Raw genomic sequence first — 26,158 nt, forward strand, 5'->3', positions numbered from 1 at the left:
CTTGCACGTGTTCGGATAATGGAAATCGTGGTTTGTCCTCTGCTGGTGGTGGATGGAAAGGGTTGGGTGTAACTCCAATTTGTCGGTGTGGAGATGTTGCTATGATTAGAACTGCTAGAACAACTAGGAATGCTGGGAAGAAATTTTGGGGATGCCCAAATTTCAAGGTTAGTTGGTTAAGTGTTGTTGCAGATTTGTTTTTTAAAATTATTGATTGTAATTATTGTTGATTGGTTTTTGTCTTCTCTTTACGAACAGAGAGGAAATCAAGAATCTGTTGGGTGTAATTATTTCAAGTGGAGTGGAGAAGATGATATTGACCAAAGAGATGGTGTTATCTTAAGCCAGAATAGGGAGATTTGTAGTTTAGAAAAGAGTATTAAGTTGTATGAGAAATGGGTGAAATGTTTAATAGGAGTTGTTGGTGTTGTTGTTGTCCTTAATATAATCTTAGTTTCAGTGCTGTTGAAAAGTCCCTAAATTGTTGTGAAGGTTGTATTTGGTATGTTGTGCAATTATGTAGCTTGTTTTGGTGTGATATATAAAGTTTCAAATCACAGTGTGTTCTGTATTGGTGAATTTGTTATCTGTGAAAATCTGTTAATATTAAAAGGCTTATACAATTGAAAGAAAGGGGCCACATGAAATGCAAGATATGTGTGTTAATATGCGTGCAACAGTAAAACAATGAAATGGGCCACATGAAGTGCAAAATATATTCTGAAAGGGGCCACATGAAGTCCAAAATATATTCCTTTGTCTAATTAAATTCAACTGGTTTTGAACAAAGCCTGCAATGTTAACCCACATATGGGTCCACTTGAAGTGTTACATCCAAAAATAATTCCAAAATAACATCAAGTGTTACATCCAAAACTAAATCCAAAGTGGATACATACCACAAAATACATTAAATACAACAAATACAACATCCAAAATACATCAAGTACTTCACGGTTTCCAAACTTGCCCCCTCCTATGTGGAAGTTTCTGCCTCATGCTGGGTCTGCCACGTGATGAGGGACGTTGTGGTGCATTTGCTGTTGCAGTGGGATGTGTTGAAAGTGGTGGAATGGCTGTTGCAGTTGGTGGAATGGCTGTTGGAGGTGCTGGAATGGCTGTTGGAGGTGCTGGAATGGCCGTTGCAGGTGCTGGAGTGGTTGTTGTAGGTGCTGAAATTGGTTGATTTGAAGTTGAAGCTTGAGTCAAATTGACACTTGGTGGCAGATTATCACCTACATTAGAACTTGACGGTCAGGTTCGACTTGGTCTGGTACAATTTCAGGCACAGTGGCATTCTCCCCAGCTGAAAAATATTCTAGCATCTGTACTACCTCTGGTTCACAAACTGAATGAATTACAAACATATGAACTGAACCATGTCGTTTCGCGATGCTCACCATATGGAGTGCACCAACGTCATCAATGAAATGTTGTAACCTTTCCTCCAACACTGCACAACCTCCAACAGAATAGCACAAATCTTTGACATTAATATAACCCATCTCTCGCAGTATTGATAACACCTCAAAGTAGGACCATCTATCTTCATCACACGCCAAAACACTAAGTTGGCCATTAACATATTTAACTCCACCCTCGTTCACGAAGTTCCCTCCATGGTGGATAACCACTTCAAACTTCTCGTCATCCATCAAAGCTGTGAAATGTCCATATACCCAAAACCACATATTTTTATTACCAAACAAACCACCGACAAACCGACAAACCGACAGAAAATCAAACCCCATTTCGAAGGGGGACCACAAACTACAAAAAACTAAACCCCATTTCGAAGGGGACCACAAATTACAGAAAAAGGAACCACAATGGTGGGACAATACAACCATCAAAATCAGAAAACCATTCTACTCAGTAAACCAAACTCAAAAACGATATACGAGAATCAAACTCAAAAACAAACCCAAATCCCCCAAAATCATATTGAACGCAAATAACAAAAAACCCTAAAATTGATTTCGAAAAAATTGGAAGCTCACCTGGATTGTTGAATGTCGTCGATCACAATGTCCAAATTTCATCTGATGCAGTGCCAATCACAACGAAAATTGAACCCTAGCGAACCCTAGCTTAGCGTTTCCACGATGATCTTCGAACACTTCTTTCCTTGCACACTACAATTGATTGATACGGGCCACGTCACTAAAAGTCATACACAGTCATTAAGCCTTGTCACTGTTCTGTTACGATTTTTAACGGCGTTAATTTTGGGGACCAAATTGATTCACTTATGACAATTAGAGGACTAAATTGAGACTCCGAATATTTAAAGGACCTTTTTGAGACTTTAGACAAAATTCGAGGACTAAAACAGTAATTAAGCCTAAAATAAATATATATTTATATAAAATTTAAAGAGGGTATAAATGTAAAATAATGTGTTATCTTCTTAAATCCTTATAAAATGAAGTGATGAATTTTCAAAACAATCTCGTAAATTCATCCGTGCTTTTCTTTTCAAATCGTATCATGAGAACATAAATTTTTTTAAAATTCATCTTCACAAATCATTCTCTACAGATAATACATGCAAACGAACATGCCCTAAGGTGGTAAAAGATCAAATTTTTAATAATCTAATCCACGTTTGTTTTAGATCCAAATAATTGGATAAGATTTTCAATCTAAATTCACTTTTTCAACATAACTAATTTGATTTATTTTTAAATCCATATCCATATATTTGATTTAATATTTAAATCCATATCTAAATATCTTGATCAACTTAAATATCTATAATTCATTTTTTACAAAAAAAAAAGCAAAGTGAACGAATTTTGGTTGGGGTGACTCGGCCAAATTCGAACGAATTTTGGTTAAGACCGACTAGGCCAAATATGTCCAAAATTTGGTCAAGACTGGCTCACTCAAATTTGGCATCATACAATTGAATTTCGGTTAGGGACGACTAGGTTAAATACAACCAAAATTTTGATCGAGACCAACTCAACTCGATTCGACCGAATTTCGGTTGGCGCCGACATGGCTAAATACGGCCATATTTCAATCAAGACTGACTCGGCCGAATACGACCAAATTTCGTATGGGATTGACTTAGCTCAATACAACCACATTTGGGTTATGGCCGACTCAGCCAAATTTCGACTTAGGCCGACTTAGTTGAATACTGCGACATTTTGATTGTGATTGGCTTGGTCGAAACGACCTAATTTTGTCTGAGGTCGAATAAGATGAATACTGCAAAATTTGGACTAGGGTCGACTTAGCTAAATTTTCGTCGAGGCCGACTCGATTGAATTCAACCGAATTTCAGTCAGAGCCAACTATGCTAAATACAACCAAATTTTGGTTGTGGCCTGGCCAAATACGACCAAATTTCATTTAGTGTCGACTCAGCCAATATGGTCAAATTTGGGTCGAGGTCAACTCGTTTAAATATGGTCAAATTTGGTCCATGACTGACTGGGCTAAATTTTGACCGGGACCGATTCGACTGAATTCGGCCGAATATGGTCAAATTTCATACAAGGCTGACTTCGTCAAATGCGACCAAATTTGGATCGCACCAACTTATCCTAAAACGGTCAAATTTGAATTGTCCATCTCGACCATTAACCCAACTAAAAAATTAAATTAAAAATTTAGATTGGATTTTTTTATTATCCATATTTGAATATCTTGATTTAAAGAATAAATATCTAATTGATAATATGTATAAAATGTAGATCATATTGAAATCTAAATCCAATAAAATGAATTTTAAATGGATAAAATTTTTAATAAAATGAATTTTGAATAGATTGGATAGAAGCAAAAGTGAATCGAATTAAAGGTTAGATTTTTTTGTCCAATCCTTAAATATGTGTTAAAATTATTAATGTGAGTTTTTTTGTCTTTAGTTAAAGCTATTTGAGGAGACTTTTTTTTAGTAAGGACAATTTCTCTAAGGTAGGGGAAAGGTTTGAGTCGAATTAGTGAATATGTGACGAATTGATGTTGATATAAGTGAGTTTGCAATTTTATTGATTTCTTAAAATTAATTTGTGTTAAATTTGTCTGGTGTAATTTATATTAATGTTCGATATATTTATAATTTAAATGTTTATACTAATTGATATTTTATACTAATAATATAGGGTGTTACAATGTACATCACCACTCTCTCAAAACTATATAAACGTGATGAAAATTCTAACATTTCAAGTAAAAGTCTGAAATTACATTGTGACATGGTAAAATATAGTTGATCTATTGTTTCAACTTGTACCCATTTTCTACTTTAAGTGTATGTTATAAGATATTATTGGTCTAACTCGAATATTTTTTTGGTCACAAATTTTCACGCATTAGAGACTGTTTTTGTTTGCTGTCCCTGGTCTGATAGATTTAATAATTTGAATATAATTACTATAAAAATTTTAAATTTAGGTAAACAGTGGTGTAAAAATGTTTATTCTATTATTGGATACATTATTAATTATAGAATATTATGTTGATGATTGAAGGCAGTGAATGATGAAGCATTCATGCATGGATGCATGCACCTGATCATGTCATCAATTAATCAACAATCACATTAAATATTTCAAATAAGAGTTTGTTATCCATTATCATCCGTGTTCCAAAAAATACGTGTATTTCAATTTATGCTTCATTTTAATTTTGCTCCTATTATTTTAATTTTAAGAACAGAGAAAGAAAAGATTCAACATAATAATAATAATAATAATAATAATAATAATAATTATTATTATTATTATTATTATTGACACAAAGAACTCTCAGATAATGACAGGGCCACACTCAGAACAACCGATTAGGTACTTTCATACTATCAACATTAATAAAAGAAAAAAAAAAAAAGTGAAATGAATGTGTAAACAGATCTTGTGCAAGAGAAATGTTAACCACTCATCTTATTCTCCTTTTATTAAACTACAACTCTTATACCCATTCTACGGTCCAGATTTAAAGTACAATGTACTAACATAACATTAAATTTAACTTTTCTTGACACCTTAAACTTTTTTTACTCCACTTAATATTAATTTTTATTTTCTTTCTTTTTTTCTTTATAAATATAAAAGTTTATTTTGGTTAAAAATTATTTTACTCTTATAAAGTTATTACTGTTAAAGAATTAATAATTAAATATTGTATTTAATAATAAAAAATATATAAACAAAATTTTGAAATAAATAATCATATTTATAGTTTGTTAAATGAGAATACAAACAAACGATAGCAATGCATCAATATTGTTTAATAAATTTTATAATTAGATTTTTTTTTTCTCAAAACACTCCTATATTAAAAATTAGTAATACATCAATATTGTTGAATAACTAATTTATATAAATCAAAATTTGGATATACTAAAATATGATTTTTTTTATCTTTTACCATAAATAGTAAAGAGAACACAAGTTACATTTGAATGATTAAATTGATAAAAATCACCGAAGTATACTTTTTATATACTAATTAATAAAAGTTTTGGATAATTCGACATCTTTTATATATAAAATGCCTAAGGTGAAAATGTTCTCTTTTAAAATGGTGAAAATTATAAATATAAACATTTATATAAAAATTAAATGAATAACGTTAAAAATTATTTAGTGAGCCTGGTATTAAAATGTTTTGCATGTATTTTTTATAAGAATGTAGGTCCTTTAAATATAGACCACAAAAGCTTCATACTGGTTCTGTAGAATAAAGTGATAGGCAAGTTTGTTTTTATATCAGATATTTTGATTTGGCAGAAAAAGTGTGTATTATTATGTCATTTAGATTGAAAGATTAAGTAAGAATCAAAAACTTTTTTTTTTCATTTTATTGAAGAAAATTTCCCAACTTTAATTATATTATTGCATTACATCAACACTTACAATTTACTTATTATACAAATAATTTATTTTTATTAATTCTTCTTAGAAATTTAAATTTTTGGATTAAAAAAATAATAATAACAGTTTCATCTTACTTATTTTCTTATTTTTTAGTGGATATAGAAATTCTAAGTATAATTCCGTAGAATCACTAAAATGAATTAGGACTAACATCATAATTTTCACACAAAAAATCCAGAAAGATATAAAAGTAAAGGGAAATTTTAAAAAATGATAAAAATGTATGAGTTTTTCTATTAAGTTGACTATGTGTTAATTAATTTATCTAAAAGTAACACACAAAAATATTTGTCGGAAAGCAATATTTTCGTTCCCGATCCAAAATATTATTCCAATTGCATCACATCTTATATATGATTTTATAATTAGGGTTAAATATGTTTTTGGTTTTTTAACTTTCAGTAAATATTGAAATTAATATCTCTTTGAAACTTTGCTATAATTTAATCCTTTAACTTTATAAATGTTTGAATTTAGTTATTTTAACAAAAAAATTGTTAAATTTATTTGATGTTTCAAATATTTTTCAAGATAGGTTCTTAACTAATATTGAAGCGAAAATATTCCAAACGGGATAAACACTCAAATGCTCTCATGAAACATGTTTAAAACGTTCAATAATTTTAAAAAATTGATTAAAATGACTAAATCAAAACATTTATAAGATTAGGGGACTAAATTAGGACAAAATTTTGAATATGAACTAATTTCAATTTTTACTGAAAGTTAAGAGATCAAAAACATGTTTAACCCTCTGATTTATTAGTGTTTGGTAAATATCATTTTGATGATTTATCATAATTGTCTTGATTTTGTCTTTCACACCGGCTTTGGTTTCTTACATACAATAAAGTTTTAAAGGGACTGGTGAATTGAAATATCGTTTAGAATTTTAGAAGTATGCAGAGAGCTAAAAAATGTTATCAAGTATTCATTTAGACAAATAAGTTATGAAGCTTTTTAAAGTGTGCTTGATCTATGAAAAAATATGATAAAAGAAAGAACATTTGGTTGGTTTGGTTTGAGATACCAAGTTTATTATTATTGATTGAAATCAATTTCCTTTCTGCACTCTATTATTATCTTCAAATATTTTTTTTTCTTTGAAACCTTCATAATTATTTATTATTCCAAATATAATTTATAATATAACTTACGTCTACCCTTTAACAGAAAAATCAATAAAACTAATGACATATTTGTGATTGTTTGTATTTGTATTTGTTTACTCACATCAATTACATCTTTGCAAACTTTTAAAATGTTTTTACTCACTTTTTCTTTAACTCGAAAAACTTTTGCATTTACTATAGATAATGTCAAATTGCACCATATAAATGAAAACATATCACATTACTGAGTCAATTTTGAGAAATTCACTTTGCAATGTAACCTCACCCCTTTCATTTCTTCTTTCATTCTTTCTTGAACTTTTCTCTAAGTTTATGATTCAAATCTTTGTCTTTTCCAAAATTTAATCGCACTTTAGTAGCTAAGGAACCATAGAGTATTTTTACTCGATAAATTTTTTAAACAAAGTGAATTTTTGTTCACTTTATATATTTCTTTTTCTATTACTTTTACATGATTTTGTTACCAATTTTGATGATATCAGTTAATAAAAGTGATAATTTAAGTTTGTTTTTTGAAAATTTCTGCCTTGAGAATAATTATCGCAGGCAAATAGAACTATTTATGTTTTTTAATAAAACTTTAGGACAATAGATTTGAATATGAAAGTGATGTGGTAACGATATCATGAATTTTATGCTGAGATTGTGGTTGGTTAAAATTTCGTAACCTTAATCAAGTTTTGTTTAACAAATTATTGTTTAACATGTTTAAATTGGGTACTCTTGTGGATATATTAATCTAATGACCAAATCATTCTATAACTTTTTCTTAAAAGAGAGTTTTGAATATAGTTTACACAAGTAGAGTATATTTATATAACATTTTTTATGATAAAATATGATTTAGTTAAGAGACCAAAAATGATGTTTGAGTAAATCATGGTTTGCATTAATCGATCTTTCAAAATTATATTATTGAAATACTTTTGAAACAATCCTTAAAGTTAATTTTTCTATATTTTCAATCAAGTGAAGGATATTTACTCAACGAAAATAAAACAGAGACCCAAACCTTAATCTTTGTCCTATTTTTCGCTAAAGCAAGAGATTGCTTGCTTAGGAAAACATATATAGAGTTGAAAATTACCTTACTTTTAGTTCTATTTGCACTTCAGTGAAAATAACACCATAATTCAACTTAGTTTCTGTCTAATTTTCGTTTAGATGAGCATAATTTTGTTGAAGCTTTTTTTTTATTATTATTTGATGAATTGTATTTGAATGTTTATTATAAATGTTAGATGAATATTAGGTTGCATATTATATTGAGTTGGAATTTTGTTTAAGTGAATTTTGTTATACGAAAATGGTTATTGAAAAAAAGATAAAACTTATATGAATTTTTAATTACATATTTGAGATGATATATATGTGAATTGTTATTTGATTTTAGTATTAATTATTAATACCTATGTTATAAAAAATATCTACTTACTTCAGTGATAGTCCATTTGTTTCATGAAAAAGAAGAGTCTGGATGTACTCTGCACAAACCAATGAAAATTTGCGCTACAATCAAGATAGAATTAACATCTTAACTTTTTTTTGGAAGAAAGTGAATAGTAATTATATAAAATAATATTTATGTATTAAAATATAATATCTGAATGTATTACAAATTTATAGTAATTTTTAATTTATTGAACATATGAGATGATTCACTAACTTTTATTTTAATTTTTAATTTTTTATTATTTTTTCTTAATTTAAACAACCTCAATTTCCCCGATTTTTATTTTCAAATTCATCATCTAATTCAAACACAAAGTTATTTTCATAATCTATGTAGTATTTTGAGAAAAAAAAATGAAATTATATTTGGATAAACATGTTAAAAGTGAGCCAACCCGGCTCACACGGGCTGGTTCACCACGAGCCGGGTTGAAAATGAGTGAACCCAACTCGGTTCACTTTATGGTAAGCCAGAAATTTTGTAACTCGACTCAACCCACCACAGGTTAGTGGGTTAAGTGGATTGGTTCACCAACCCACCTAAAAAACTTATTTTTTTGTTTTTTAGTATTCAAATATTTAAATAAAATTTTAAGTAACCTATGAGATGACAATTATAGTTAAATCAAGAACCAATGTTGTGATTATTCTCACCACCAATATATGAAGAATTATTTACAAAAAAGTATCTATATAGTCTAAGAAAGTATGACTAATATTACAAATTTTCTATCATGTTATTCAACAAAATATAAATAAAAAAACTATACATTTTTTTTCATACTAATTTATAAAAAATTTGTTTATAAGATGATTACTAGTAATTTATTATAAAGATTATAGTTAAAGATTAAAGTATTAACATATATAACCTGACAATCAAATTAGTTAAATATTCAAACTATTCAAATATAATTAAACAACATTCTAGCATTTAAAAATATGAAATTTTGAACAAATATAATAGGAGTAGTAAATAATTATTAAAAAAATTAAAAGAAAATTTTAAAAAATTGAAAAAAAATTGTAAAAAGATGTTTGTGGGTTAAGTGAATCGGGTTGAGTTCAACCCACTCTTGAAAAAGTTAAATTTTTCTCAATCCAACCCGACTCGAACCCGTAAGGAACTGAGTTGACTCACGGATTGAAACCCATTTTGACATCTCTATATTTGGGTGCCCAATTACGGTGGACACCGAAATAATATTTTACTATTTATACATACAAGTGTTATTCATACATACATAGATGCGAGACAGCATGAAAATAATGTTCGTAATATTATTTATTTGGCTTAAATAGTCATTTGGTCATAGTTTTGGTCGACTTTTTTTACTTTGGTCCTACTTTTGAAATTGTTTTGAATTTGGTCATACTTTTCGTTATATTTTTTCAATCAACTCCTTTCCGTTAACTCCGTCTAAATCGTTAACGGATGTGAACAGTAACTGCCACGTGTCATTTTGTGATTTTTGTGATTTTTTTTAATTTTTTAATTTATTTTTAATTTTTTAAATTTTTTTTAAATTTTTTTTAAAATTTTTAAAATTTTTTTAAAATTTTTTTTAATTAAAAGAAAATCCACATGTCAAGCTAATATCATGCCACGTGTCAGAATCATATTTTTATATTCAATTTGGTCATAATATTCGTTATTTATTTTCAAGTTAGTCCTAGTTTTTTTTTTAGTTTAGTATTTTTTTTCCTCTCCAAAGATAAAATATAATTTGTATATAAATGTGGCTTAATTGCAGTTGTATGAATATTCTTATTAAACTACATATTTTTATTAAATATTTTTAATTTAAAATTAGAGTTGGTTTAAAATTAAATATTTTTAACCTCTTAAAATTTTAAATTAGTGGTGTTATTGTTTTTTTTTTTTCGTTTTAATTTTAAACTAATGCTAATTCTAAATTAAAAATATTTAACAAAAATATGCATTTTAATATATACAAATTAAATTTTGTATCAATCTGGAGAGGAACAAAAATGTTAAATTTAAAAAAAAAATAGGACCAAATTGAAAACAATTAACGAATATTGGGACCAAATTGAATATAAAAAACTGACTCTGACACGTGGCATGATATTAGCTTGACACGTGGATTTTTTTAAAATAAAAAAAATTAAATTTAAAAAAAAATTAAAAGAAAATAAAAAATCACAAAAATGACACGTGGCATGATATGGGCTTGACACGTGTACATTTTTTTTTAAATTAAAAAAAATTTTATTTTTTTTAAAATAAAAAATATTAAAAAAAAATCAAAAAAATCACAAAATGACACGTGACAGTTACTGTTCACATCCGTTAACTATTTTAACGGTGTTAGCAAAAAGGATTTGATTGAAAAAATATAACAAAAAGTATGATCAAACTGAAAACAATTTTAAAAATAGGACTAAAATAAAAAAAGTCGACCAAAACTAAGATCCTTTATTTTTTTATATGGTACATCTAATTCCTATATTCCATTCATATGCTTCTCTGATATAAGTTTTTCAAGTAATTTTAGTCTTCAAGTTAACAAGTTGTAATGACTTTCAATTAAATCAGATAATTTAGTCATCTTACGTATTATTTTAAAATATAAAAACACTTTATCATCATAAAATTTAAATCTTAAAACCCAAATCACAACATAGGCAAGAAAACCCCGTATAATATAAAAACACAAAAAAAAAAAAACAAAAAATGATATCTACATGGAAGTAATCAATCACATTTAGAGATACCCGTACATACAACATAAATAAAACTTATCCGTAGTGAAGTAGACATCCAAAACAACTTATCCATTTCAATAACATTTTTAAAAAATATCAGAATCGGTAAATTATAAAAATAATGATTAAACGCTCTCAAAGTTAATCTTAATTCATAAAAAAGATTAATTCATGGGAAAATATCCCAATATTTTAAAAATAATTTAATTACCTGCATTTTCAATAGTTTGTAAAGTGAACCACTGTTGATGAAATTCATGATATTAGGATGAAGGGTAAAATCCGAAAAACCTAAAATTATGCGAGAAAATGAAAATTAAGAAAAAGAAAAGAAAAGTGGAAAGTGGGTAGAGGGAAGGTTGAAGAAGGAGGAATAATTGGTATTATTGTATAGATGTAAAGGAAAAGGTGGAATGGAATAAATAAGAAGAGAGAATGGAAGTGAAGAAGAAGAAGAGATGAGAATGGTTGAAAGTGAGAGAGAGTAAGATGCAATTCCACTGCTTTCATTCTCACCACAAACTGACACTTCCACTTCAACAAGGTCACTCTCACCTCTTCTCTTCACAACCATTATCTTCTTTCCCTTCTTTCTCCTCTCTCCTCTCTCCACCGATCTCCCTTCGCTTTTCCCTTTCCGATTAGATCTGATCCATTTCTCATCCATCGTCGCAAACACTTCTTCCTCATCTTCATCCATGGCCTCCGCTAGCCTCGGAAGTGGTGGGGTCGGCAGTTCCAGGTCCGTTAACGCCGCCTTCAGGGGTTCTTCCAGTTCCGTCGATTGGCTTGGCAGAGAGATGCTCGAGATGAGATTGAGAGACCACGACGACGATAGAGTCAGTACACTGTTAATTTTTTTTTTCTTTTTTTTTTTTTTAATTCAAGAAGCATCTCGAATTCATCTTTTTCCTGTTCCATTCTCTTCGTTAATTTTAGAATATAGCTCGTAGACACCACTTTCAAACAGAAGTTTTGAAAACACCGTCTCCCGAAATTTTAATTTTCTTCTACTGTTTCTTTTTCAGTAAGTTTCAATTGCTTTGTCTTTGTATTTTTGCAGGATAGTGAGCCGGACGTCATTGATGGTGTGGGTGCTGAGACCGGGCACGTCATAAGAACCAGTATCGGTGGCCGAAATGGTCAATCTAAACAGGTTAAAAGAATCACTTTCTGGTCGTTTGGTGTTTGACAATTCTCGAATTCTCGAGGTTCTGGAATCATAGTTGAACTGTTGACAACCGGCAAGTTTTGTCTGACACCAGTTTTTTTGTTTGAGTTGACAGAATGTCAGTTATATTGCAGAACACGTGGTCGGAACAGGCTCTTTTGGTGTTGTTTTCCAGGTGAGACATACCTACTTGGTTTGATTTTGATATCTTTTGTGAACCCCGTGCTGTCGACGTATGACATTCTGATACCTTTTTCATTTTATTAATGCTTTTATCAGGCAAAATGTAGAGAAACGGGAGAGATTGTAGCCATCAAGAAGGTTCTCCAGGACAAGCGCTACAAGAATAGAGAGTTACAAATTATGCAAATGCTGGATCATCCAAATATTGTTGCCCTACGGCATTGTTTCTTCTCAACAACTGACAAGGAAGAAGTTTACTTGAATCTTGTCCTTGAATATGTTCCTGAAACCGTGAATCGCATCGCAAGGAGCTACAGCAGGATTAACCAGCGAATGCCTTTGATATATGTAAAGCTTTATACCTACCAGGTATGTGATTGCTTCCTTCCTGTTAGATCTGGAAATGAAAAACTGGAAATTCATATAATAATAGCATGAAGCAATCCCTTGGGTATTTCAATTTATAAATATCGTACATGTGTTAAAGTGTTAATAGTCGCATATTAATAGCCCATGAAGTGCTAACTCGCCCCTTGTTAACCCTGCTTTGATTGTTTTTCTTAAACTTTCATGTTAAAATTCCCCAGCTTTAGCTATGTCTGATATGAAGATTTTGAGTTCCAGTTTCATCTATGGATTTCTTTTTCAAAGGAATTGTTAAAAAAAGGGGAAAAAATAGTGGATATTGCTTTTTGTGCATGAGAAACAGTCTTGCAGAACGAAAGTGAGAAATTGTGTCATTTACACATTCTAAATCCTTATTATTTTCTTGCCCATTTATATCTTTATTTCTTCTTTTCTCTGGTTTTGGCTGCAGATTTGCAGGGCCCTTGCTTATATACATAACTGCATTGGTATATGTCACCGTGACATCAAACCTCAGAACCTACTTGTAAGACAATTCTGAGTTATTGATTTATTTGTTGTGTGAAACTTATTTTGTATATAGTATTTCTCTCTTACTGCACTCATCTATTATGATATTATTTATTATTTATTTTTAGCATTCTTATATCTGATATAAATCTACACTGAAAGGGAAGTAGGAAGCACTAGTGAACTCCAATAAATATTTTGTGATCAACAACAACCAAGCCTTTTCCCTTTAGGTATGGTTGACCACATGAACCAAATGATGTCATTATGTTCTATCATAAATCTTATACAAAAACAAAAACATTGAACTCTAAATCCTTTTTAATGGTTTCAGCTATAGCTTTTCTCAATCTCCCTTTGTCTAACAAATTAACGATTGGATTGCCTTTTATCCAGTCTACTCTCCCAACTAGGGCTTCTACATGTCTTCTCCACACATGTTTACGCATCCCTCTTTCAATATGTTCTCAAGCAAATAATCACACGGCTTATTCCGTTCAATTTTAATTTTATTATTCTTGAAATGTCTGCCTGACTGCTTGGTCCCACATCCTCCCATGTCTCTGCATGTGTGAATTAAGGTGATTTTATATTTGTAAGTCTTGTTAAATGTAGTCTGCTTTAATCAGTTGATGATGTCTGAATTTTCCTTTAATTTGCATTGAAGTTGATGGTTTTGTGAATGCTGGTCGTACTTTATAATATCACTTTAATTGTTTGTTCGGAAGCCCAGTATTGGCTTCATATTACTAATAAAGTGTCCTAACCAATTGGTCAAAGAAATTCAGTACCATGTTATGTCCAACTTCCTATAGCTCGAGCTATTAAGTTAGAGAGGCACCAGCTGCACAGCAATAATAGCTTGATTTTACTAATAACATGTCCTGATCACTTAGTCAAAGAAATTCAGTACCATTTTCTGGTCCAACTTCCTAAAAGCTTGAGCTATTAAGTTAGAGAGGTTGAAGCTGCACAGCAACAATGGCTTTATTTTACCAACACTCTGTTAAATCTCTATGCGAAAATCTTGTTTCATTGTTTTGTAGTTAAAATTATGTAGTTCTGATTATTTGGATTGTCAAACTTTAACTTTTTGTAAAAAGAAAATTAATATCTAGATCTTTTGGAATAAATTCTTATATAATGTGAAAGATAAGTGAAGCTTTTATAATCATTTTGACTGGCTTAACAGCCTAACTGAAAGATGATAGAGTATGTAGCAAATATACTTGTATGGCATCTGTTACTATTTGTTTGACTCAAATGTATGTTGCTCATGTCAGGTGAATCCCCATACTCATCAGCTGAAACTATGTGATTTTGGTAGTGCAAAAGTGTTGGTAAGATATTGATTTAAGTGCACTGTTGGTTGATGGAAGCTACATTTTTTGTCCTTGAGTTTCATCCATATTCTTCTAATACATCAGGTAAAAGGAGAACCAAATGTTTCTTACATCTGTTCAAGATACTACCGTGCTCCGGAACTTATATTTGGGGCCACCGAATATACAACTGCCATAGACATATGGTCTACTGGTTGCGTAATGGCTGAATTACTCCTTGGACAGGTAATGTAGTTCTTGAAAAATTGTGACTACATTTTTCTCATTTCATCGTTTATCTGTTTCATTGTGTTTTTCCTGAAGTTCAAGTTGGTTTGCAGCCATTGTTTCCTGGGGAGAGTGGAGTTGATCAGCTAGTTGAAATCATCAAGGTAAGGATTTACCATATGGTTTTCAATTAATCTGGATTTTGCTATCCTAGATGTGAATATATTTTTTAGATGTTATATGCACACCAAATTCAGTTTGGTCCACCAGAAACGGTGTATGCCCTGAGGATTTGTACATTTTCTCTGCATCCTGGCTCAATGAAAGGAATGTATTTATTTTCTTTAGAGCAACGATTGTAGTCTTAGATGTACAAATATTCTGCTATGCTTGTTCTTCTCGTCTTGGTTTGAGAGAAATATACCAAACAAAAAGTAAATTTTCCTTTACTAGTACATTTTTGTATTTTGAAGTTCTCAAGTTCTTTCATTGTTCTGGTATAAAGTTTTACCGTTCACTATTCTCACAATAGAGTCATGAACAAATACATTTAATTATTTTTATTTCAGGTTTTGGGAACTCCAACTAGGGAGGAGATAAAGTGCATGAACCCTAATTATACTGAGTTTAAGTTTCCACAGATAAAACCTCATCCATGGCACAAGGTTCTTTCTCTCATCTTCTTTCTTGCATTCTGTAACTTCCCATGAATGTAGTAATTCAGGATTTAGGCTAAATTTCCTTTTGCTAATTCATTGCCTAGAACAGCTGTATTTTAATCATTGTTGAACCTATACCGTACTGATACTATGCACTTCATAAACGATATGTGAAGTAGTCTTCTTTGAGCAAGTATTTCAATATGATATTATTATAATGTGGCAGAACTTTTTGTGTTTTTCTCTCACAAGCAGTAGGACCTACATTTTCTTTTGATTTAGTTTTTTTTTTTCCCATTTCCTAGTTGTATTGTAGTTTAATTGTGGAGGTTGCAGGTTGATATAAATTGTTTTGGTTGTAAGTTATTGGGGCATTAAAAGGAGTTGAATATAGATCAAGGAGTCAGCCCTTTTCTGGGTTTGGTTTGTCTGCCATACTGGATATGCATGGGAGTGGATTAGTGCAGTACTACTGATAGTTGTAGGTAGATACAGGAGGGTAGGACAGTAGTACTTGGACAAAAGTTAAAATTGTAATGGGCTACATTTTTCAAACATGGTCGCAGTTTCCCAATGCTTGGCGAGGGATTGAGGACTCCTTTCAGCATTCTAAGATGAAGGATAGGCATTAATATCTTGGTTGAATCGATGCTATATATTGGTCCTTCTAATGCGTGTGTGCACGCGTGAAGCTTTTCAATTTGAGCATATGCGAAGTATTAGTAAAACGTGTGAATGAGAGATTTACAGTGATATTATCCTGATTTTATAGGTCTTTCAGAAACGTTTACCTCCAGAAGCAGTGGACCTTGTGTGTAGGTTCTTTCAGTACTCTCCCAATTTGAGATGCACTGCGGTAAGTTGAATGTCTCCAATGTTTTTATAATTTACTTTTCTCTTTTGTAAATTTGTTTGACTATTATGATGTTGTGGCTCTGCAGTTGGAGGCTTGCATTCATCCATTTTTTGATGAATTGAGGGACCCCAACACCCGTCTTCCTAATGGTCGACCACTTCCTCCACTTTTCAATTTTAAATCTCAGGGTGAGTTTAATCAGCTTCCTCATATCTCACCACAATCTACTAATGATTCGTATTAATTAGTGTGGGTTTTAGTCCCTATGGTTTGGGATCTTGGGGTTACAAAACAAATTTTGTCATACTAATTTTCTGGTTGTTCATTTATGCAGAACTTTCTGGCATACCCCCTGATGTTATCAATCTTCTTATTCCAGAGCATGCGCGTAAACAGAACTTATTTATGGCTTTGCACACTTAGCTATTTTACTCTCTCTAAGTTGTTGTCAATTACTAGCAGGCTGTAAATTATCTGGTGCATCGGAGAAAAACTCCCCACAAAGAGTTCCTAGAATTATATTTTATTATATATAATATAATATAATATAATATAATATAATATATAGCATGATTTTTTTTTTTTCTTTTTGGAATTTTATTATCAAAAGGTGTTGTTTTTTTTATTCTTGTTGAGGAGACGTTTTCATGTATATTTATGCCATTGGTTATTCGAGGCCCTCTTTTTTTTTTTTTCTATCAAAAATAAAAAGAATATATATAAATATATAACGATATTTATAAAGAATTTCGCATAGATTTGTTAAGGATTGAGCAAATTAAAAAAAATTAGGACATTTTCTTATATGATCAAATCTAAAATCACGGGATTGAAAATATGATTTTAAGAGTTTAGATGTATGACATACGACATACTAGGATAGTATAATTTTAAGCTGTGCATGGTTTAATGTGTGAAGGCATATTGAAATAATTTGATCCATCTAGTGTAGTTTGTCTGATCATGCCATTGCAGGAATCATGCTGATTTTTTATTCCTCTCGTGAGAGTTGAAAATGCATTTCTCACATGCCTTCAAAATTTATCCCTCAATATTTTATCTCCTATCTAATACTTTCTTTTACTAATAACTAGTTTTAAGCACGTCTAGATATTTGTCTGTATATTTTTAGGTAAGTAAATATATATTATATTAAAAAAAATTAGAGGTCGAAGAAAAAAAAATAATAACTATTTTAAAGTTTATAATTAAATTTTAAATATAAATAATAAATAATTTTAAGTTTATAATTAAGTTTCAAAATATAATGGACGTGAAAAATATTTATTAGTTTAGAAAATTAATATGTCTGTATAAATTGTTAGAGTATGTTTCTTTATTAATATAAAAGATAGAACATGTAAAAAAAATGTAAAATAGACTCTTTAAAAATACTAAAAATGGGCTATGAAAAATATATGGAGTATAGTTGTTAAAATTTTTCTGAATAATAAGGACTTGACAATAAATTAAAATCATAAAAATATGATTACATTAACCACTGTTATTATATTTTCTAAATTAGTTTTTCCAATCTTACTTATGTCTATGATATATTCTTATCAACAAAACCATTTTATTGTGACAATATTTGAAAAACAAAATCATAAGCTTTTACATTTGCTTCGGTCTAAAAGTCACATCAATAGTTTAATATAAATATTATCGCAAAAGTTCATTATTACAAAAGTTCAAGTAAAGGCAATAAATATTTAAAACAAAATAAATCTTTATTAAAAATTGAGAACCAACAAATTCCTAAAAAATAGAGATCCTAAACTATATTGAAAGTAGTTAGTATAAATATATTATATACATCGTTCATAAGAGGAAATTAAACAGAACCACAACCTGTATTACCACAAAGTTAGCCCATTAGTAACTAAATTAATATTTAACCACACAAATCTTAGTTAAAAAAATATTATTTTAAAATATTTAAACCATTAAGTCCAAAAAATGTAAGATCTAAAAATAGTATTCAAAAGCACCTAAACTGGCAAAAGTAGATTGGTATAAATTGGGACAATAAAAGTTCCAACATAGAAAAGAACGACAAAATATATATATATATATATATATATATATTTATTTTTATTTTTTTCAATCCTAAACCTATGTTATAAAAATCACAATTCTCATTCAAAAATTAAAGGAAGAAAACAAAAAATAAACCAACTTTAGACTAACCGAAGGCGAATAGAGAAAAAACCCTAACCGATTTCCTATTGTTTTTTTGTATGACCGTTTACTTCATTCTAACACACAAACACAGTCTACATCTTCTATAAGAACATAAGGAACATGAATATTTGGTAGAGAAAACTTAGCAAAATGGAACATTTTTGGTATTTCTACATAGCAAATGACTGAAAAATCACTGAAATGGAATGTGTCAATAATATAAATATGAACTATTGGGTAATTTTATAGTATCTTATTTTTTTTTTATAATTATAACAGATAAGGCATTTACATAAAACTAAAAATTTGAGAACTAAAATTATAATTGAAAATATGATGGATAATAAATCTAAACGTTGGAAAAAAATATGAAGTGTGAAAAAAAAAAATGAAAAAGTACTAGAGTGTAGTAGTAGGTTGTAGCGATTTGTTTGTTATGAAAAAAAAAAATGAAATGAGGAAATTGAGATGGTTCTAGAATAAGCACACGTGGCTGCACAGAGGACGTAACATAACCCTCATCCTCTCCCAAACCAAAACCCTCCTTCCTTCTTATTTATTTTTCATCAGCCCTTCTTCTTGCGTGGACTCTCCTACCTCACCCTTACCTTTTCACGCTCCCATCTCTCTCTCTCTCTCTCTCTCCCCGCCCAATTATCAGATTAGGGTTTCGCCCGTAACAAACATGGCTTGCTCAAACGCTCAAATACACGGCCTTGGAACCCCCTCCTTCGCCAGTTCCCGAACCCTATTCTTGGGTCAGAGGCTAAATACCAAGGCCTTCATCAAGGTCAAGAGCAGACCCAGGAGGGTAGGTCGTCTCCGCGTCGTCAATGAGAAAGTCGTCGGCATCGACTTGGGAACAACTAACTCCGCCGTCGCCGCCATGGAAGGCGGCAAGCCCACCATCATCACCAACGCCGAGGGTCAAAGAACCACCCCCTCCGTTGTCGCCTACACCAAGAGCGGCGATAGACTCGTTGGCCAAATCGCCAAGCGTCAGGCCGTCGTTAACCCGGAGAACACTTTCTTCTCCGTCAAGAGGTTCATTGGCAGGAAGATGTCCGAGGTCGACGAGGAGTCCAAGCAGGTCTCTTACAGAGTCATCAGAGATGACAACGGCAACGTCAAACTCGACTGTCCCGCCATTGGTAAACAGTTCGCTGCCGAGGAAATTTCTGCCCAGGTCACCTTTCTCTTTCTTTTCTTTATATTTTCTCATTCACGATGTTAATTGCTGGGTTGCTGTGTTATTGATACCTACATGTGCGCTGTTTAGGTCTTGAGGAAGCTTGTGGACGATGCTTCCAAGTTTTTGAACGATAAAGTGACCAAGGCTGTTGTTACCGTCCCTGCTTATTTTAATGACTCGCAAAGGACTGCTACCAAGGATGCCGGCAGGATTGCTGGTCTGGAGGTTCTCAGGATTATCAACGAACCAACTGCTGCATCCTTGGCCTATGGTTTCGAAAGGAAAAACAATGAAACTATCTTGGTCTTTGACCTCGGAGGTGGTACGTTTGATGTCTCGGTGCTTGAGGTTGGCGATGGAGTGTTTGAGGTGCTGTCTACTTCTGGGGATACACATCTGGGTGGTGATGACTTTGATAAGGTTGCCTTGCCCTTCTTTCTGATCCTGAGAATTCTAGAAAATTTAGTTAATTGTGGTTTGCTTACTCTTTTCTGTTGCATCCTTCTTTGGCTATAGAGAATTGTTGACTGGCTGGCTTCCAATTTCAAGAGAGATGAAGGCATCGACCTTTTGAAAGACAAACAAGCTCTTCAGCGTCTCACCGAGACAGCAGAGAAAGCTAAAATGGAACTCTCATCATTGACTCAGACTAACATTAGGTATTTACCTTTCTCGTATGGGCATCTACTACACACGTCCTTGTATTCTTTTTCCCATTGCATTTTATGACATCTTGTGCTAATTAAGCAAACCACTGAGATATTGTGCCTATGTTTTCAGTTTACCATTCATTACTGCTACAGCAGATGGTCCCAAACATATCGAGACAACAATCACAAGGGCTAAATTCGAGGAATTGTGTTCAGATCTTCTTGACAGGTAACGATAGATTTGAACTTGCTCTGAATTTTAATGAATGATAAACATAAGATTTTTGCTTTTTTCACTTAAGCACTCAAGTTTAATGGATGCCAAGCGTAAGGTTTTTGATGTTTTCACTAAAGCGGAACAAACTGTCTAAGCATGGTTGTACTTGTATGAATTGTGTTTCAGGCTCAGGACACCAGTTGAAAACTCGTTGAGGGATGCAAAGCTCTCATTTAAGGATCTTGATGAGGTTATCCTTGTGGGTGGATCAACACGTATTCCAGCCGTTCAGGAGCTTGTAAAGAAGTTGACTGGCAAGGACCCGAATGTCACTGTCAATCCCGATGAAGTGGTTGCTCTTGGAGCTGCAGTTCAGGTGAGATTTAGCTTTAATCTTTGAAGAATTGTGTAATTTGAAGGGAATGGGGAGGGGACAGAGAATGTCTCTATGCTTTGAAGAGTCTCTATTATCGTTGACCATTTTTTCCATAATTGTGCTTTTAGGCTGGTGTTTTGGCTGGAGACGTCAGCGACATTGTGCTGTTGGATGTCACTCCATTATCTTTGGGTCTGGAAACTCTAGGTGGTGTGATGACCAAAATTATCCCTAGAAACACCACTCTTCCCACATCGAAGTCCGAGGTTTTCTCTACCGCTGCTGATGGACAGACCAGTGTAGAGATCAATGTCCTTCAGGGTGAGAGAGAATTTGTTAGGGACAATAAGTCACTTGGTAGCTTCCGGCTGGATGGTATCCCTCCTGCACCTCGTGGAGTTCCTCAGATTGAGGTGAAATTCGATATTGATGCCAATGGCATTCTCTCGGTTACTGCTATTGACAAGGGCACGGGGAAGAAGCAAGATATTACCATTACTGGTGCTAGCACCTTACCTTCAGATGAGGTATCCACTATAGTTTACAGTCTTGTATAGCCTTTGCTTATTGTTTTTGTTGGCAGTTGCTTCTTTTTGTATTATTATACGAAAGAAACGTCAATTTTATGATTATGGGAGGGGCTTTTGAAGTGGGAATGCTTACTGCTGTCTGCGGAATGAAATACAGGTGGAGAGAATGGTGAAGGAAGCTGAGAAATTTTCAAAGGAAGACAAAGAGAAGAGGGACGCTATCGACACTAAGAACCAGGCAGATTCCGTGGTATACCAGACAGAGAAACAATTGAAAGAGCTTGGAGACAAGGTTCCTGGCCCCGTCAAAGAGAAGGTTGAAGCAAAACTAGGGGAGCTTAAAGAAGCAATTTCTGGGGGTTCGACCCAAACTATTAAGGATGCCATGGCTGCCCTCAATCAGGAAGTTATGCAGCTTGGTCAGTCCCTTTACAACCAGCCAGGAGCTGCTGGTGCAGGAGGCCCTACTCCCCCACCTGGTGCCGATGCTGGCCCTTCAGAATCTTCCGGCAAGGGACCGGAAGGTGATGTCATCGATGCAGATTTCACCGACTCTAAATGAAAGTAGTTACCTACAGAGAGTATTTTTATTTTCCCCCCCAAATTCTTAAATGATATTTTTGTCAATGGTGAGTGGGTGCGTATTTCCTTTAAAAATAGACACGGATTTTGTAGGAACTCAGCATGTACTTAATGAAACGCATTCTTAGTATTTTTTTTCTTTTTGATAAGGATTATTGGTTTATGTTCGTTTTATTTTATGTTCCCAGTTTTACCGCAGACAATTATGTTCTGGCTCGATTGCATAATTGTACGAGTTTCCTCTTTCGAGCGATGTTGTTGGTTTCTAATCTAGTCGCATTGCTCTTTGTTGGAAATATTTATATATGCTCCGGGATAATGAAGCTGGATGAAGTTGGCAGGACATGGCATTGAGTGATTATTTAAAGTCCAGTTGCCTAGAAATATAGTAAAATGCCGTTATAATTAATTAGGTTATCTTTCTAAATGTTGTTAATGTATTAGCAGGCGAGATACTATGGTCTAAAAGTGTGGTAACAAAGTTAAGGTATTTTAATTTGTGTACGCCTTACTTTACTTGATTGTATAGAAAATGTTGATGCAACAACGTACTACAATTTAAAATGCTGAGCGAGAAAGTTGAAGGTCCCTGAATTGGACAGTTGTTACTTGGAATTAAATAATGCGCATTCAGGTTGAAGTCCCCGGGATTCAGGTTCTTCCTACGCCCATCATCTTTGAAGTCGCAAAAAGTTGAGGTTTTTCAATGCTGACTCGCCTCCGTGCTCACGGGCCCTTACAATTTAGTATATTTTTTTGCTTTTCGCTTCAGCTTATCTGCACTTGGGACAAATTACAAACTATCAACAAAAAACTGACTGCTAAATTAGTTGAAAAGCATAAAGATGGAAGATTAGTTTATGATAAGATAGGAAAAGTGTAGAAGGAAACAAAAAAAAGAGATTTTTTAAAGTCAAACATATTTAAAATGTTCATCCTACATTTTACGTAGTCGAGTCTTGAAAGGTTGCAAGTTAGTTAATAAACGAGAAAATATGTTAAAGGTGTAGTTTTTATGATAAGAATTTTGAAAATAAAAGGTTTTGATTGATATGGTGTGCGAATTTACAAAAGTTGTGGTATTTATATGTATGTACAGAGATGGGGGTTGGGGCTACTCCCATATAGATTTTCTTCTGGGACTTCTGGGGAGATTAGGAAGGGGATTCCCATAAGTTGCAGAGTCATCAGGGTAGCCATAGCCTCCTACTCCTCCTACTCCTCTGGGGGGTTGTCTAGGGTTTGAGTAATGGTAGTTGAAGGAGGCACCCCTTCCACCAAGTCTTGCTATTTGAGGATCTTGGGGCGGTCTAGTCGTAGAGAAAGATGGATAGTTGAGAAAAGGGTGATGGGGATGAGGCTGGTGGTAATGAGCTTGCTGATCCATGTTTGAGAGGCTGGGAGAGCTTCGCACTCTCTGCATCGCACTCGACATGGAAATCGAATTATTGCAAAACCGAGGGGAGTACTGATCCCCTGCTTCGGGTGAGATTGATTTCGGGGAAGAACATGCAGAGCCCCTGGTCGTCGCTTTAGGGCTTGTTCGGAGGATTCCATTCACGGCGTCGATGTAACGTTGCTCCAATGGATAGGGTTCCGAGGCAGCCAAAAGCATCTTTGAAGACGGAAACAGGAATGCACGGAGCAATCCGGTTTGGTGGCGGTCGTGCTCCTGGATCATGTGCTTCACATCTTCCTCCGTCCTAACTGAAATCAACGCGTCCAGATCTTCGGGCACAAGCTGGTACTTGAGCACCACCTCCCCCTCCACCATGTTCCCCACCTTCTTCATCAGCTCTGGAATCATCAATTCATGCAATGCAATGCAAAACAATTCAATTCTATTCAATTCCTATTCAATTCAATTCAATTCAAATTAAGCTCAATTCAATCCTTCAAATCCAAGGGACGGGTACCGGCGAATGTCACGTCACGAGGCACTGAAACCACCCGAGTCTCGCCTCCCACGTACCTCAGAAGCCCATCGGAGGGTCGTGGAAGGACCTTGCCGGCGTAGCTGCAGAGGAACTTTACTTTATTTTTTGGCGAGTCGTCTCCCATGGCTTTTTCATTGCAAATGCATTGCATTCATCGCAGTGAAAAGTGACAGATTTTATATTTCCCAATCCAATCCAAATATCTCTCCTTTCAATCTCAACAACACACAAACTTCCACTATTCCCGCTCCTTATTTTTACACCTTTTTTTCCATTCTCTATCAACTAATTCTTTCTATTATATTTATCACCTTTAGTTACATTATATATATCTTAACCAAAACTTGTATAATTCATTATATCGTCTCACAAATTTATCTATTCTCGAGAGCAAGCAATTTAGATGGTTAAAAGTCTCACATTAAATTCCTATTATTGTTCTTGTAATAATACTCGTGTCTGAAACCTCTCGGACCAAACTCATTTTTAGTGTTCTATAATCAATTCATTCTCATATTTTACTCTATATATGAAAAATAAAATAGTGTCGCTAATTTTGTTTTATTTACAGTCAACTATAAACATTTGTTTTATCGTTAAGAATAAATTAATTGTTATTGATTGTTATATTTACTGTTAAAAGAAACAAGTGAACGAAGAAGAAAAAACATTTTAGGGGACTGGACTTAATTATATATCGATGCTTCGAACTTAAATTATTCTGGCAATGAATAATCTGATTGCTATAGTGATTCCATCTATGAATCTTGGTTATGAAACAAGAAAAGTGACGACACCAAAATTCAAAATTTTTTCATTTTGATACTCTTTTACGCACAACAACAGATAAAAAGATCTAGTTTTGCAATTTGAAGATCTGGACAAGGTATAATAAAAAAGTAAATAGAAAAAACTGACAAAGGAGTGATGTGACTCTGGTCTGAAGTGAAGAGAGGTGAAAGGGAATGGAAGACTAGAATGGGAATCGAAGAAGGCGCTTACATGCTTTGAGGATCTTAATCTTCATCCTCACTCCCTTCTCCTCCTTGGATCTTGCTGTACCCTCCTCCATTTCATCATCATCATCATCATCTTCAATCGGCGATGCTATTGCTGTGTCATGGATCCTGCAGTACCTCTCTGAAACCGATGATGATCTTCCCATTGAGAATGCCCTTTTCATTGTAACCTCAAACGCCCCTGATGCAGAAGAAAAACTGGTTGAAACAGAAGCACTCCTACCCAGTATCACTCCGAATATCTCTCCCTTCCCGTCTTCCACCCTCCTCGGACTCTCGCTGGTGGTTGTTGGTGCTTTTGGGGTTTGAGGAAATGGAGTGGTAGCATGATCCATGGATCTTGGTTTGTGGGTAGTCTCACTGCTAATCCTGCCATACCCATTCCTCATGTTTTTGGTCAGCAGAGAGACAGAGTGACAGAGAGGGTAATATGATATCATGTCATGTGTATGTGTAGATGACTAGATAAAATGAATGTGCAGAGGTAGCAGTACATGTGATAATACATTTGACAGTAAAATCCATTACCGTCTTTTACAGCTGCAACATAATACCTTTGCATATTTTGGGTCAAAGTACTAATAATGTATTCATTAAACTTCGGTCTTACTATATTTGTTCAGAACTGTCACTGCTTCAAACCTCTTGCCACTTTTTTAACGCCCCGTGCATTTTTTATTTTCGTCATGCTAAATACATTTAGTTTTCGTTGAATATTTTCTACAAAATAGTGAAAAGAAGTTTCATTAAAAAATATGATTACCCTTCAAAAATAGTTGAATATGCAGCAAAGATAATAATTTGCAAATTATAGTTCGCAGCGAAAAGTGGTGAATGAGAAAGTAGAATGAATGTTTGGAGAGATAATGGGCGTAAAGTTTGTAAAAATCGTCAATGAATGCTATTATTGCTTTCACTCTTTCTCATTCAATAGTCAATACTTTTAAATTAATTATTAATTACTTAA

The 26,158-nt window shown here is 32.9% G+C and overlaps 4 protein-coding genes across 5 annotated transcripts; 2 read left to right on the forward strand and 2 right to left on the reverse strand.

Annotated features, from left to right (window-relative positions):
* Positions 1 to 11,595: 11,595 nt before the first annotated feature.
* LOC114188155 (shaggy-related protein kinase kappa) lies at positions 11,596 to 17,090 on the forward strand. The gene is made up of 12 exons (XM_028076705.1): positions 11,596 to 12,048; positions 12,273 to 12,365; positions 12,496 to 12,555; positions 12,660 to 12,932; positions 13,381 to 13,455; positions 14,723 to 14,779; positions 14,867 to 15,007; positions 15,103 to 15,153; positions 15,559 to 15,654; positions 16,421 to 16,504; positions 16,590 to 16,692; positions 16,839 to 17,090. Exons 1-12 carry the CDS (start codon positions 11,908 to 11,910, stop codon positions 16,925 to 16,927), a joined length of 1,263 nt encoding a protein of 420 aa, XP_027932506.1. The 5' UTR covers positions 11,596 to 11,907; the 3' UTR covers positions 16,928 to 17,090.
* Positions 17,091 to 19,244: 2,154 nt separating this feature from the next.
* On the forward strand, positions 19,245 to 22,488 carry LOC114186949 (stromal 70 kDa heat shock-related protein, chloroplastic). Its single transcript, XM_028075032.1, has 7 exons — positions 19,245 to 19,874; positions 19,968 to 20,300; positions 20,397 to 20,539; positions 20,661 to 20,759; positions 20,934 to 21,123; positions 21,252 to 21,650; positions 21,811 to 22,488. Exons 1-7 carry the CDS (start codon positions 19,374 to 19,376, stop codon positions 22,213 to 22,215), a joined length of 2,070 nt encoding a protein of 689 aa, XP_027930833.1. The 5' UTR covers positions 19,245 to 19,373; the 3' UTR covers positions 22,216 to 22,488.
* Positions 22,489 to 22,723: 235 nt separating this feature from the next.
* Positions 22,724 to 25,748, reverse strand: LOC114186952. Of its 2 annotated transcripts, none has more exons than XM_028075037.1 (2): positions 25,175 to 25,748; positions 22,724 to 23,012 (listed from the first exon to the last, which is right to left on the reverse strand). In XM_028075037.1, the coding sequence occupies exons 1-2, from the start codon at positions 25,629 to 25,631 to the stop codon at positions 22,972 to 22,974; spliced, it is 498 nt and encodes a 165-aa protein (XP_027930838.1). In that variant the 5' UTR covers positions 25,632 to 25,748; the 3' UTR covers positions 22,724 to 22,971. The 2 variants fall into 2 exon arrangements, with proteins under 2 accessions (XP_027930838.1, XP_027930839.1); XM_028075038.1 differs by having other exon boundaries at positions 22,724 to 23,017; positions 25,175 to 25,747.
* Positions 23,072 to 25,144, reverse strand: LOC114186951. The gene is made up of 2 exons (XM_028075036.1): positions 24,152 to 25,144; positions 23,072 to 24,032 (listed from the first exon to the last, which is right to left on the reverse strand). Exons 1-2 carry the CDS (start codon positions 24,321 to 24,323, stop codon positions 23,350 to 23,352), a joined length of 855 nt encoding a protein of 284 aa, XP_027930837.1. The 5' UTR covers positions 24,324 to 25,144; the 3' UTR covers positions 23,072 to 23,349.
* Positions 25,749 to 26,158: the final 410 nt, after the last annotated feature.

This window comes from Vigna unguiculata, chromosome 6, assembly GCF_004118075.2.
Source record: "Vigna unguiculata cultivar IT97K-499-35 chromosome 6, ASM411807v1, whole genome shotgun sequence".
Lineage (NCBI taxonomy): Eukaryota > Viridiplantae > Streptophyta > Magnoliopsida > Fabales > Fabaceae > Vigna > Vigna unguiculata.

Excerpts from the sequence above, each read along its gene's own strand:
- LOC114188155 (XM_028076705.1), top strand. The coding sequence starts at position 11,908 with ATGGCCTCCGCTAGCCTCGGAAGTGGTGGGGTCGGCAGTTCCAGGTCC. Across the intron at positions 12,366-12,495 it reads GAAATGGTCAATCTAAACAG|AATGTCAGTTATATTGCAGA; the intron begins GTTAAAAGAATC and ends TTGAGTTGACAG. Across the intron at positions 12,933-13,380 it reads TAAAGCTTTATACCTACCAG|ATTTGCAGGGCCCTTGCTTA; the intron begins GTATGTGATTGC and ends TTTTGGCTGCAG.
- LOC114186949 (XM_028075032.1), top strand. The coding sequence starts at position 19,374 with ATGGCTTGCTCAAACGCTCAAATACACGGCCTTGGAACCCCCTCCTTC. Across the intron at positions 20,760-20,933 it reads TGTTCAGATCTTCTTGACAG|GCTCAGGACACCAGTTGAAA; the intron begins GTAACGATAGAT and ends ATTGTGTTTCAG. Across the intron at positions 21,651-21,810 it reads GCACCTTACCTTCAGATGAG|GTGGAGAGAATGGTGAAGGA; the intron begins GTATCCACTATA and ends AATGAAATACAG.
- LOC114186951 (XM_028075036.1), bottom strand. The coding sequence starts at position 24,323 with ATGCAATGCATTTGCAATGAAAAAGCCATGGGAGACGACTCGCCAAAA. Across the intron at positions 24,033-24,151 it reads TCGTGACGTGACATTCGCCG|AGCTGATGAAGAAGGTGGGG; the intron begins GTACCCGTCCCT and ends TGATGATTCCAG.
- LOC114186952 (XM_028075037.1), bottom strand. The coding sequence starts at position 25,631 with ATGATATCATATTACCCTCTCTGTCACTCTGTCTCTCTGCTGACCAAA. Across the intron at positions 23,013-25,174 it reads GATTAAGATCCTCAAAGCAT|ATAAGCTGAAGCGAAAAGCA; the intron begins GTAAGCGCCTTC and ends TCCCAAGTGCAG.